The 12649-nt window shown below is 45.7% G+C and overlaps 1 protein-coding gene across 5 annotated transcripts in view; it reads left to right on the forward strand.

The window, feature by feature from the left end:
• The first annotated feature begins 7012 nt into the window (after positions 1–7012).
• CLPB (caseinolytic mitochondrial matrix peptidase chaperone subunit B) overlaps positions 7013–12649 on the forward strand; it is a 141528-nt gene continuing 135891 nt past the window's right edge. For 2 of the 5 annotated variants that reach the window (XM_032356714.1, XM_032356716.1), the window contains exons 1-2: positions 7013–7415; positions 11136–11187. In XM_032356714.1, the coding sequence (XP_032212605.1) occupies positions 7013–7415; positions 11136–11187 (455 nt within the window). Of the gene's footprint in view, positions 7416–11135; positions 11188–12649 lie in introns of those variants that run through there. The other 3 variants (XM_032356719.1, XM_032356717.1, XM_032356718.1) reach the window with 3 other exon arrangements.

Raw genomic sequence — 12649 nt, forward strand, 5'->3', positions numbered from 1 at the left:
AAGTTATGTATCGAATAATGTCAGATAAATGAGAAGGGGTTTGCATCAGGCTTGTCAGTCAGAAAGATCAGAGCCCCCTCGAGCTTGAAGAAAGGGTGGTGGTCATTCCACCAGCTCTCAAGGAAGACAGAGAGTGACTCTGATGACCTGTCCTTCTCATCTATTAACTTTATCAACAAAATCAACAAAAACCAGAGTGGAGAGTTCTTCTGAGACCTGAATGATCACTTTATGATCCCCAAAGCCTTCCTTTCTCCTCTCTAGTATCCAGGCTGCAGAAACAAGCATTATGGAAGGAAGGAAGGGGAGAAGGAAGAGGGGGACAGAAAAGAGGGAGGGACTGAGCAAGGGAGGGAGGGAGGAAGGGAGGAGCAGAGCATGAGGCCTGGTGCTCAGGAAAGGCTCACAGAGCAAAATCTTGATGGTGGAAAAGAAGTGGAGTCATTTAGTTCTGGGTGTAAATTCTTGGTGTAGAACGTACTTGCTGAGAGAGAACCTAGTGAGTTGCTTTAACCTCTCTGGTTATTAAATGAAGCCTTATTTGTCCACCTCTTAGACTCTCCTAGTCTACGCTTCAGTCTCTGTGAATTTCCAGAGTGTTCCCTTTGCAGTGACCCTTTCTCCAAGTGCCCCGCCAGCCAGCTACTATATTCCCTTTTATCTTGTCAACTGTGGCTCTTCCTGCAGAACTTAGCTCAGATGTCTCTGCTTTTAGGAAGCCTTCCCTGGCCTCTCAGCCCGCTGTGGTCTCCCAGGGAAACCTGAGTTGTCTCAGTTGCAGCACTTACCTCTCTGCTGTGATGTCAGCGGACTGCCTGCCATTTGAGGCTCCGAGCCTTGGGCTGGGACTATGGTTTCAGGGTCTGGCACTTCACAGATGTACTATAAATGAGTTTCTATATTACTGAAACTATGTCCACTTTAACGGCTTGGACAAATGCGCAGGGTAGGCATCAACAAATACGAGTCGGGAGGAAGGTACAGGAGGGGAGCGGAAGGATAAAAATTCTTCCTGATTTTAATGCCATTTCATGCACTGTCTTAAAAGTCCACAAGATGTCAGTGTTTCCACATGAGAAACAACGCAGCAGTCAAACTAAGTGTACTCCCACTAGCTGATGCTGGAAGTTAATTTAAAGTGAATATTGATATAGAAATAAGAGCAATTAGTTGATTGGTTGATTTAATTGACTAGGCAGTATACGCACAAAATTCAATGGTACAAAAAAAATGGTACAAAATTCAAAAGCGTGTACAATGGGAAGTAAGCCCTCCTTCCCTCTCTAGCTCTCCCTTATCCCCCAGCTCCATTTCGCCCCCCTAAGGGCAACTGTTTTTATTACCCTTCCATAGATATCTTAAGTATTTAAGCACATAAATGTATATATCAAGTTTTTAAATAACACTAATGGCTGTATATAACTGTTCAGTGCCTTAATTTTTTTTTCTATTTAACAACACCTCAAAGTGTTCCATATTAAAAGCGACAGGCTTTACTCCATTAAAAAATAATATTCCATAGTTTAAATTTAACTTAATGTATTTAATCTAGTTCCTATTGAAGGATATTCAGCCTGCTTCCAATGAGCAATGTTTGGGGGGTATTTCTTCTGCTTCTTGCTATTGCAAATAGCCCAAAACTTTCCTCATTTTACCCATGACAAGTCTATCTATATTTTAAAATTCCGATGTTTGATATTGTCAGGCAGCCAGCCCTTTGTTGAGGTTGTACCCATTTACATTCCTACCAACAACGTGTCTTTTTCTTTATAAACTTGCCACAGATGTTATATATTTAATATAATTAGGTATACAGGTATACTTAATATATATGCTTAAAATATATTTAAAAATGTATGTTTGCCAATCTGATAGGTGAACCGTGTCTTATAGCTTTTTTTTTTTTTTTAATTTTAAGTAATCTCTACACCCAACGTGGGGCTTGAACTCATAACCCTGAGATCAAGAGTTGCACACTCCACTCACTGAACCAGCCAGGCACCCCTTATGTTATAGTTTTTACTTTATTTTGTAATTTTTATTTATTTACTTATTAGAGAGGCTATGAGTGAGAGCGCTGGGGGTGGGGGCGATGTAGAGAGAGACTCCTTAGGCAGTCTCAGTGCTCTGAGTGTGGAGCTCGATCCCACCACCCAGAGATCATGACCTAAGCCAAAATCAAGAGTCAAACACTTAACTGACTGAACCACGCAGGCACCCCTTATCTTACTGTTTTTGAAAATACTTTGTTGAAGTGAAATTGACATGCAATAAAGTGTACAGGTTTAAAGTATAAATTTGATCAATTTTGACCTTTGTGCCCTTGTGAATCATCACCACAACCAATATAATGAACATAACCATCATTCCCAAAGGTTTCTTTGTATCCTTTTGTAATTGCCTCCCCCCATACCTCCCTTCCCACCCATCCCCACACAACCACTGGTTTACTTTGTGTTACTATAAATTAGATTTTATTTTCTGGAATCTTACATAAATGGGATAATACAGCATGCAGTCTTTTTTCTTTCTTTCTTTCTAAGATTTTATTTATTTATTTATTTGACAGAGCAAGTGCACAAGCAGGGGGAGCTGCAAAAAAAGAGGGAGAAGCTGACTCCCCATTAAGCAGGGAGCCTGACTCAGGACTGATCCCAAGACCCTGGGATCACGACCCGAGCCAAAGGCAGACGCTTAATGACTGAGCTACCCAGGTGGACCCTCATTTAAAAAATCGAATCATGTTCTTATTACTGTATTGAGTTTTGTGAATCCTTTTTATATTCTGATACAAGTCTTTTATTAAATATATAATTTTCAAATATTTTCTCCCCTTTGTGGTTTCTCTGTTCATTCTTTCTCTCTTTTTAAGATTTACTTACTTTAGAGAGAGAGTACAAGCAAAGGGAGGGGCAGAGGGAGAAAGAATCCTAAAGCAGATCCCCACTGAACATGGAGACTGATGACTCTAGATCCTGGGCCCCTGAGACCATGACCTGAGCTGAAATCCAGAGTCAGCCACTTAACCGACTGAGCCACCCAGACACCCTTCTATTCATTTTCTTAACAAAGTGGCTTTTGAGGAGCCAAAGTTCTTAATTTTGACAAAGTCAGATTTTATCTTTTTTTTTTTTTTTAATGGCTCATGGCTCTGGTATTGTATCTAAGAAATCTTTGCCTCGCTGAATTTCAGAAAGATACTCTTCATGTTTTGTTCTAGAAGTTTTAGAGTTTAGGATTTACATTTAGATCTATAATCCATTTTTTTAAAGATTTTATTTATTTATTTGACAGAGAGAGATCACAAGTAGGCAGAGAGGCAGGCAGAGAGTGAGGAGGAAGCAGGCTCCCTGCTGAGCAGAGAGCCCGATGCGGGACTCGATCCCAGGACCCTGAGATCATGACCTGAGCCAAAGGCAGCGGCTTAACCCACTGAGCCACCCAGGCGCCCCTCTATAATCCATTTTGAGATTGTTTTTGTTTATGGTGTAAGATACAGATCAATAAAGCTTTCATTTGTACATTTTGGGGCGCCTGGTGGCTCAGTGGGTTAAACCTCTGCCTTCGGCTCAGGTCATGATCCCAGGGTCCTGGGATCGAGCCCCTATCAGGCTTTCTGCTCAGCTTCCCCTTCTCTCTCTCTGTCTGCCTCTCTGCCTACTTGTGATCTCTGTCAAATAAATTAAAAAAAAAAAAAAAGCTTTCATTTGTACATTTTAAAAAAAGATTTTATTTATTTTTTTTGACAGAGATCACAAGTAGGCAGATAGGCAGGCAGAGAGAGAGGGGGAAGCAGGCTCCCTGCTGAGCAGAAAGCCTGATAGGGGCTCGATCCCAGGACCCTGCTATCATGACCTGAGAGGAAGGCAAAGGCTTAACCCACTGAGCCACCCAGGCACCCCATTGTACATTTCTTATCATGGGCGTAGTTGAGCATATTTTCATATGTTTAAAAACAACTTGTATTTTTTTTCTCATAAGCTCTTTGGTCAAGTCCTTTTGATGAGGGTGCAGGAGGCTGGCTGAGGACAAAGCGAAAGCTGGCACCTTGCACCTCCTCTCCACCCACTCCCCTCAGTACTATGTGTCACATTCCTCAGGCACCTCTGACTGCCCTAAAAGAAAAACAAATAGTTAACTTGCAGAGATCACAATCCTGCAAGGCAGGAGTCTCCCTTGGTTTACAAATGTCCTTGAGATTTACAACAAAGAAGTTACCTTATCAATAGCCCAATTCCCAGAGGCACATAACTCAGTTCCTCAAGCCCTAATGTTGCCCTCCCCTCCATTAAAAACTGAAGGAGGCTGAGGTAGAAGGAAAAGTAAATAAAGTTAAATTTCTTCTAAACCCAAATCTCACTAACAAGGACGCTTGATAGCAGAAATGTAACATTCCTCCAGGAGACTCTCAATTGTCTCATTAGAGGGAAAGCGACCTTGGCTTGATAGTAACCAGGCCTTCAATATCCTGACAATCTTCTTTACCCCAATAGCCCTTCTGAACACCCCTTTGTCCTCACCTACCCAACTCCTATGTATATAACCAGCCACTCCTCACATCCCCTAAGCAGCAGCTCTTTCTGCCCACGGGTCCTGTCCCTGTGCTTTAATAAACCACCATTTTGCACCAAAGATGTGTCAAGAATTCTTTCTTGGTCATCAGCTCTGGACCTCACCCCACCAAACCTCTCCTAGGTTCAAGAACTTCATCACTTTGTTTGAGGCTAAGTTGGGATATGTAGTTCATGGAAGCAGAATGTGGAATCTGGCAGCGCCCTGCACACCTAATCACTTGCACTGTGCAGGCCTCTTTTTCTAATTCATCCTCAGGGAGACCCATTCTTTACTCTGCACAAAGGCGCAGTATAAGCTAGCAAAGGCCTTGCCCTTGTCCATTTGTCTCTTGTGTGGTAGGCCTTTTGCTTATTATATAGGAGTTTTCTATATTACTTAGCCATTTCATCACTGTGGCACGAATATATATTTTCCCATATTGTCATTTTTTCACTGTGTATATTTTTCACTGTATATATTTCAGTATCAGAATTATTTTTTTGTAGAGTCAAAAAATCTGTCTTTTCTATATGATTTCCATGATTTCACTAGTATGTGGAATTTAAGAAAAAAAAAAGGAACAAAGGGCAAAAAAAAAAAGAGAGAGGGAGGCAAACCAAGAACAGACTCTTAACTATAGAGAACAAAAGATGGTTCCCAGAGGGGAGATGGGTGGGTGGGGGATGGGTGAGACAGGTGATGGGGATTAAGGAGGGCACTTGCTGAGACAGTGCTAGTGTTGTGTGAAGTGCTGAATCACTGTATTGTACACCTGAAACTAATATTATATTGTATGTTAACTAACTGGAATTTAAATAAAAACGTAAAAAGAAGGTTAGAGTAGGGAATCCAATGCACTCCTAGAGCAGGGAAAACACTGCTGGCTGCCATTTCTGGAAGACCTAATGTGAGCCAGGGATGGTGGTGGTCTCCATATTACCTCATTTAAAACAAGCAATCCTCTTGAAGGTAAGTAGTAGTATTTTTTATAATAATGAGGAAATTAACAATGAGAAAGGGTAAGGATAAGGAGGTTTGTCCAAGGTCATACATCTAGTAAATTCAAGAGTCAAAATTGAAATCAAGGTCTGCCTGCACTCCAAAGTTTATATTCATTTCCCCACGATAATAAAGCAGGAGTAATCCTTTTACCAAAGAAATATTTATTTAGCAGCTCTTTTTGTTCTAGACATTGGTCTGAGTGCTAGTAATGTAAGAGAGAAAAAACAAAGTCCCTATTTTGTGGGGCTCATGTTCTATTGGAGTGAGACAATAAACAACTAATTTCCAGTATATCACGTGGTAAGTGCTGTGAAGAAAAATTAGGCAGGATAGGAAGCATGTGGGAAAGAGAATTGCTATTTTAAATAAAATCGTCAGAGAAGGCTCTGATGACATGAAGTTGGAGGAGAGAAGGAAGGGCAGAAGAGATGGGACTGGCATAAAATAGCTTCTTCCTTGTGGGCTGTCTGGAAAAGAGAGGAAGAAATGGGGGTGCCGGAACTGAGCTCCGAGTTAGAAGACCTGAGCTTTTTTTATTGATGGATTAGCAATTTTTTCCACCTCTGAGCTGAAATTCCCTTTCCTGTAGACAGGAATAACATTTCTTGCCCAGCTTCCCCATGCAGCTGTCATGAGATACGATGCGACAACCCACGTGAAACCCCTTCGAAAATAACACAAGTGAGAAAACAAGACTGGGAGTTAGCTCTTCAACCTAAAGGAAGTCTATGTAAAAATATAAAGAGAATTGTTATTACAGGTGTACTGGTTCCCCTAGACTTCTTTTTTGAAAAGCTGCCGCAGGCTAAAAAAAGACACAGGCTAAAAGAAATAAGCATACATTTCATAAAAGTTTTCTACTGCAGATCTCTGTTTAACTTGCAGTAGTCAGAGCCTGTGTCGCATTAAAAAAATTTTTTTTAATGATTTTTATTTATTTGAGAGAGAGGGCACGAGAGAGGGGTGGGTCAAAGGGAGAGGCAGACTCCCCGCTGAGCAGGGAGCCCAATTCCAGACTAGATTCTGGGACTCCAGGATCACGACCCCAGCTGAAGGGAGTGGCGTAACCAAACTGAGCCACCCAGGCGTCCGCCTGCGTCGTGTATTTTGACTAAACTTGGCAGAAGGCTCTGGGAATCGAACTTCAATTCTAATCTCTACGTTCTACCCAGGCATTTCCCCTCTTACCACGCCCCCTCAGTCAAACTCCACTTCCCAACATGCACTAGGCTTCTCTAAGTCGGCAGTCTTTGTGACGCAAGTTCCACAGCTTTCTGGGAAATGTAGTTTATTTGTTCTCCAGTTACGGAAAAGTCTAAGGCTATGGACTACCACTCCCGTGAAGTAGTGCGGTATTCCACCGCGTTCGCGGCGTCTTCGAACGCGCCGCGGCAGCCATGTTGGACGCGGCCAGCACGGGGGCCGGCACCAGGGGGTAATCGAAGTAGCTGTCACGATGCTGGGGTCCCTGGTGTTGAGGAAAACAGCGCCGGCGCCGCGGCTCCTCCTCCAGCTGCTTAGGTCCTCTTCGCTCCGGAGTCATGGAAGTGCCTCCAGCTCGAGTGTGACCACCGCGGGCCGCGGGCAGCCGCAATGGTTGAGGGCAGCCGTCGGGGGGCGCCCTGGAACATCGCCAGCCTTCCTCCCCCATGAAGGGGCAGCCACCTGGGGGCGCCAGGGAGGACTCACCGAGACCTCGTGCCTCGTAGCCGCAACATCAGGACGCCTTCCTAGCCCAGAAGAAACACTCCCGGGACAGGACAGCTGGAACGGGGTCCCCAGCAGGGCCGGACTGAGCATATGGGCCCTGGCCACCGCGCTTGTGGTTCACTGTTACAGCAAGAACCCGTCTAACAAGGGTGATTATCCGGGCAGTCTGGGTTCGAGGAAGACAGAGGCGGGAGGAGTGACCCGACTCCGTATCTTTGGAGGGCGGGAGTTGCTTATAGACTGAGGTCAGCAGAGCTTCAGGCCTGTAGGGTCTCAGACATCGTCTGGTTATTGGGGCAAGCTGGTGAACTGGAGGACTCAGTGCCTCTGAGTTGGATAACTTCCTGTCATAGGTCAGCTCCCTCGTTTGGGCATTATTTTGTCCATCTGTACAATGGAAACATTGAGACATTCTAAAATTAGAGTGTGGGCCTTTTATGCACTAATATTCTGCCTGGTCGAATTCCTCTCTTAAGTGTTCTCCCAAGAAACTGCTGTGTGTTCTAATGGCAACTATTAGATAGTTTAGAAAAAAAACTATTAGATAGTTTAGAAAGGTGGCCCAAGAAAGGAGTACAGACTTGGTTTCAGTGCCACCTTTGCCACTGCTCACCCCTTGCTCCTCTCTGGTTTCAGGTTCTGCCCTTACACAGTAAAGAATGATTTCTCAGTACTCTTACAGTGCTGTTATTTTGAGTCTTGAATTAAGCAGTCTGGGTCTGCCCATCAGCCTCCTAGGGATTTTGTTGTCCCTGGTCTCAGGTGTGAGGTGATCTTACCCAGCCATGCAGTTGGCAGGAGAAGAAAAACAAAGAAGTTGGATCCTTAGAGACCCAAAGCAACCAGGGGGGCTGGCTGACCCAGGTTGGCATCTCACCTGGGTGCAAGGGAGTTGAGCAGGAACTGGGAGAGCAGGCAGCCAGACTTCTGGCTTATGTGAGTCCAACCTCGCAGGTTCTCAGTAGTTCCTCAGGCGGGAAGGCAGGAAGCATGGTGTTCATAGGTCTCATGCATCCCAAGCTCTGAGACTTGGGAGCAAAAGTGGGGACTGTCTTAAACTAAGTTTATCGAGCAGGATGTGGCCAGCTGTAAAGGAAGGGTCCTGAACTGGGGGTAAGGACGTCTGGGATCTTGTTCTGGTTCTACCTCTAAGTCCCATTGTGACTTTGGATTCTTGCTTCTCATCCTCACTGGCCCTGTTTCCTCATCTACAAAATGAGGATGTTGAAATAGAGACTCTAAGGGCTCTTCTAACTTAGACATGCTATAATTTTATAACTTTGGACATTTTTTGAATACCCTCTGTGAGCCCAATTTTGGGAGGTGTGGAATTCCTAACAGCACAAAGTCATTTAAGGAGACAGTGCAGGCAGTTAGGCCTGTGGGTCTGGTGAGTGGTCTGACAATGTTTTGTTGGGTGATTGGAGGGCCAGCAGGGTCAGGAAAGCATTCCTGGAAGATAGGAGACCTCTGGAAGGTGGGAATTTGAACTTGAGTTCTGTAGGATGAGGCAAGAGATGAAAGGGAGAGTGACATTGTGAGCTCCATGAGAGCAAGGAATGCAGCTTATCTTTTTTTTCAGGTTGATACAAGTTCCTGTCCCTAATACTTTCACATTGTTTGCCCACCATAGCATCTGGAACTTAGTAGGTACTCCATAAATGTGTCTTGAGTTGGATTGTATTGCATGCAAAGGCTTCATGGATATGGGAGTCATAGGTCAGCATGGTGTTGCAGGGGCTCAAAGGGTAGCTGGCCTCGTTGGAGGACAGGGGATCTTTGGAATGAGGTGAGAGCAGATGGAGTGGGGCCTGGATGTCAGGAGGGTTATTGGAGGGTTTGGAATTTGTCCTGTAGGCAGCGAAGCGCCATGGCAAGTTCATGAGCGGGGAATGTCCTGATGCTAGTATGCTTAGATGTATTGGGGGTGGTGTCCAGGGTCTTGTCTTAGAGGTTCCTGGGGGCTCCAGTGTGGACTTTGTCTACTTTCTAAAGTAATGATGAAAAACCATGTTCACTTCCAACCCTTCAGATTTCGCTAGCTATGCTGTACCCTGATCTGGAGTTATAAGCTCAGGCCCTCCATACAGTGTGGTAGAAACTGTACCCTGTAGGAGCCAGGAGGCCCTGATTCTCAAGCTCCCTCTCATTCCCTCTGTGACCTTGCAGAAGCCACTTCTTTCTTCATAGTGAGGGAGGAGTAGATACAGTGATCTGTGAGGAAGCTTTGTTCCCCTTTCAACCGAGGGCTGCCTGAGCATCCCCTGGATGTGTGCTTAAGAGCCATGAGGGAAGATAACCAGGAAAGACCTCTGACTCTGGAGTCTAGGCTGGCACGTGGGTTGGAGACACTAATGTTTGAACCACAGATCTGCTTTGCATATGCATGACAAGATGGCTCTCTTATCCCTGCTCTGCAGATAAGGAAAGTGAGGCTTAGGAGGTTAGTTGAGTTGGCCTGGGCATACAGCAAGCCAGTGGCGGAATTGGGGTGGGAGCCCAGGTCTGTCTCCATATTCTGCTCTTTCTACCTCACTACAATGCCTCCTCTCATGTTTTGCTGGGTGAGTCTCTGGCTGGACTGAGAAATCCCTGAGGCGGGGCTCGATATGAGTCTCTCCCGTGTTCAGAACCCTGCTAGGCACATAGGGCTCCATGACTGAAAAAAAGCTTGCCTCTGCTAGTTTTCGAGTCATGCAGTTTTTCCTTATGGCCACAAGGTGGTGCCAACAGCCTGCAGGCTGCTCAGGAGAGGCCAGGCTTAGCATTGCTTTTCTGATCTAAGGAATTGGCAACCCTCTCTTTTGGGTCTCCCTTTGCTGAGCTTGGCACCAAGGAGTTGGGAAATTTTTCAACCATCATTTCACCTCCTTGGCATCCTTGTGAGTTTTGCCAGGACAAGGATTATTGCATTTACTTTATAGTCATGGAAGCTGGAGTTGAGAGGAAAGGGGCTGCCACAGTCCCTGGAGCCGGGGTCAGACAGTTGGGCCTCTTGGCTCCTGGTCAGGGCTCTTAACTGAGGAGCCCACACCCTTGCCTGTTCCTCTGTGCTGGGTTGGTGACTTGTGACATGAGATTCAAACCTAGCCTGAGAAATCAGAGTTGGGGGAGAAAGTGGGACAGGGTAGGGGGATGATTAATAACAATGACAGCCACATGAAACATACTAGTCCGAGCTTTCTAGCTGATGAAGAGTGAAGGGGTTCACATATCAGGTTGCATAGGCCATGCATAGCTGCTAGCACTTTACCTGGATCACCTGCACTATAAGAGTTATGGTTTGAGGGCACCAGGGTGGCTCAGTGGGTTGAGGTCTCTGCCTTGGGCTCAGGTCATAATCTGAGGGTCCTGGGATTGAGGCCCGCATCAGGCTCTCTGCCCAGTAGGGAGCCTGCTTCCCCCTCCCCCTCTACCTGCCTCTCTGCCTACTTGTGATCTCTCTTTCAAATGGATAAGTAAAATCTTTAAAAAAAAAAAAAAAAGTTACGGGTTTGGGCTCTAATGGATGTGGAAGACGGGTTTACAGTGGCTACCGCCTAGGTAGGGGATGATCAGCTTTCTCTTTATATATCTTGGCATCATTTCCCTTGTTAAAGCCAGGTTTTTTCCTTTTCTTTCTTTCTTTCTTGAGAAAAACCCAAGGAGATTCTGTGCTCAGCCTGGAGTCTAATGTGGGGCCCGATCTCAGGATCCTGAAATCATGACTCTAGCCGAAACCAAGAGTCTATTAACTGCACCACCCAGGCATCCCAAAGCCCTTGTTTCCAAAGTGCTTCCATTTCCATTGTTTTAATGGGGCCTCCATGCAGCTAGCTCTGAGGGTAGGTCCTGGCCAGGGGTCTGACCAGTGTCCCCTTTCCTTTCAGATGCAGCCCTGATGGAAGCTGCTCGTACCAACAATGTCCAAGAAGTCAGCAGGTGAGTGTTGATCCCCAGGACTTGCTGTCTCCCTCAAGAGGGCCTGAGCTGGGCAAACGCCTTCCTCAGTCCTGCCTAGGAGAATATCCTCACACTCATCTGGGAAGTGAACCCTGTAACTTCCTTATAGTCACAATCACTTGGACTCTCTTGGCTTAGGTTTTTTAAAGTAGGGAATCAGCCCTGTATCTCCTTTGTTCTTGGCCCCAAACATTGCTGGATCCTCCCCCTGTCTTATTTTTAGCAGGTCATGATTTAGAGTCCCCTCCACATCTTGTGGGTTCTTTTTTTTTAAGATTTTATTTATTTATTTGACAGACAAAGATCACAAGTAGGCAATGAGGCAGGCAGAGAGAGAGGGAAGCAGGCTCCCTGCTGAGCAGAGAGCCAGATGCGGGGCTCGATTCCAGGACCCTGGGATCATGACCTGAGCCGAAGGCAGAGGCTTTAACCCACTGAGCCACCCAGACGTCCCATCATCCTGTGGGTTCTTTACTGAATCTTCCTATTTGTTCTTATATGTTTGTGGAACTGGCCCCATGTGTTATTGTTTGTTGCTGGATGGGGTACAGGTTGGCACCCGTGGAAAGGTTTGGGGATTTGGTGGGGAGCTGGAAGAAGCCTTTCTGCCGGGTCTTCTGGGGTTAGAAAGGTCTTTCTGAAGGGCTGGGGTGCACATGCTGGGCTCCTGCTTGGGGGCTGAATGCGTTCTTCCAGCCTGCCTGGCTCAGCTGGGCCCCTTAGGACCACTGGCAGATTAGATGTGAGGTTTGTTCTTGGGCAGGGGACAGGACTCAGGTTGGGGCTCAGCCTGGTGCCAGGGCTGGGCAGTCTGTGTCCAGGATAGATGCTCAGACCAGAACCAGCCCAGAGCATCAGTGTGGGGCTGTTGGTTAGGGGCAGAGGTTTTATTCTTGGTCAAACTAGTGGCCTGCACTGGGCCTCATTTTGGCCTTTCTTGGCCCTTTGTATAAAGCGAGGTGGTCACAGGATGCCCCCTTTCTCTGCTACCATGTCCACATTTTAGACAGGAAGTCCTGTGTTTGGGGTGGCTACCCCTGTATCCAGTGCCACACTCTCGTTGCTCCTCCTCACTCCAGCTGCCTGAACATACAAGAAAGTGTTGAAAGTCATCTGCAACCCCCACTAAGACTTACTGCTTTGATTCCCTTTCATTTTATCTGCAGCATTATTATTGATTCTCAAGGGTGCTTTTGAGTATTAATGTTCAAGGCTTAGTTTTTAATAAACTACTTTTGGAAGTATGGGCTGGGAGTTGTTTCGTAGCCAAATAAATATGATGGAGCAATAGTTTAATAAACATGCAATGATGCATTTTAAAAACCAAGCACAGATGTCAGCTTGTTGTTATAAGAGCCATTCATAACTGCCAGCTGTGCGTGGCGTCTTCATTTCCCCAGAAACAGCTGAGCCGTGCTTCCTTCTGCTGCAGTACAAGGGA

This window comes from Mustela erminea, chromosome 9, assembly GCF_009829155.1.
Source record: "Mustela erminea isolate mMusErm1 chromosome 9, mMusErm1.Pri, whole genome shotgun sequence".
NCBI lineage: Eukaryota > Metazoa > Chordata > Mammalia > Carnivora > Mustelidae > Mustela > Mustela erminea.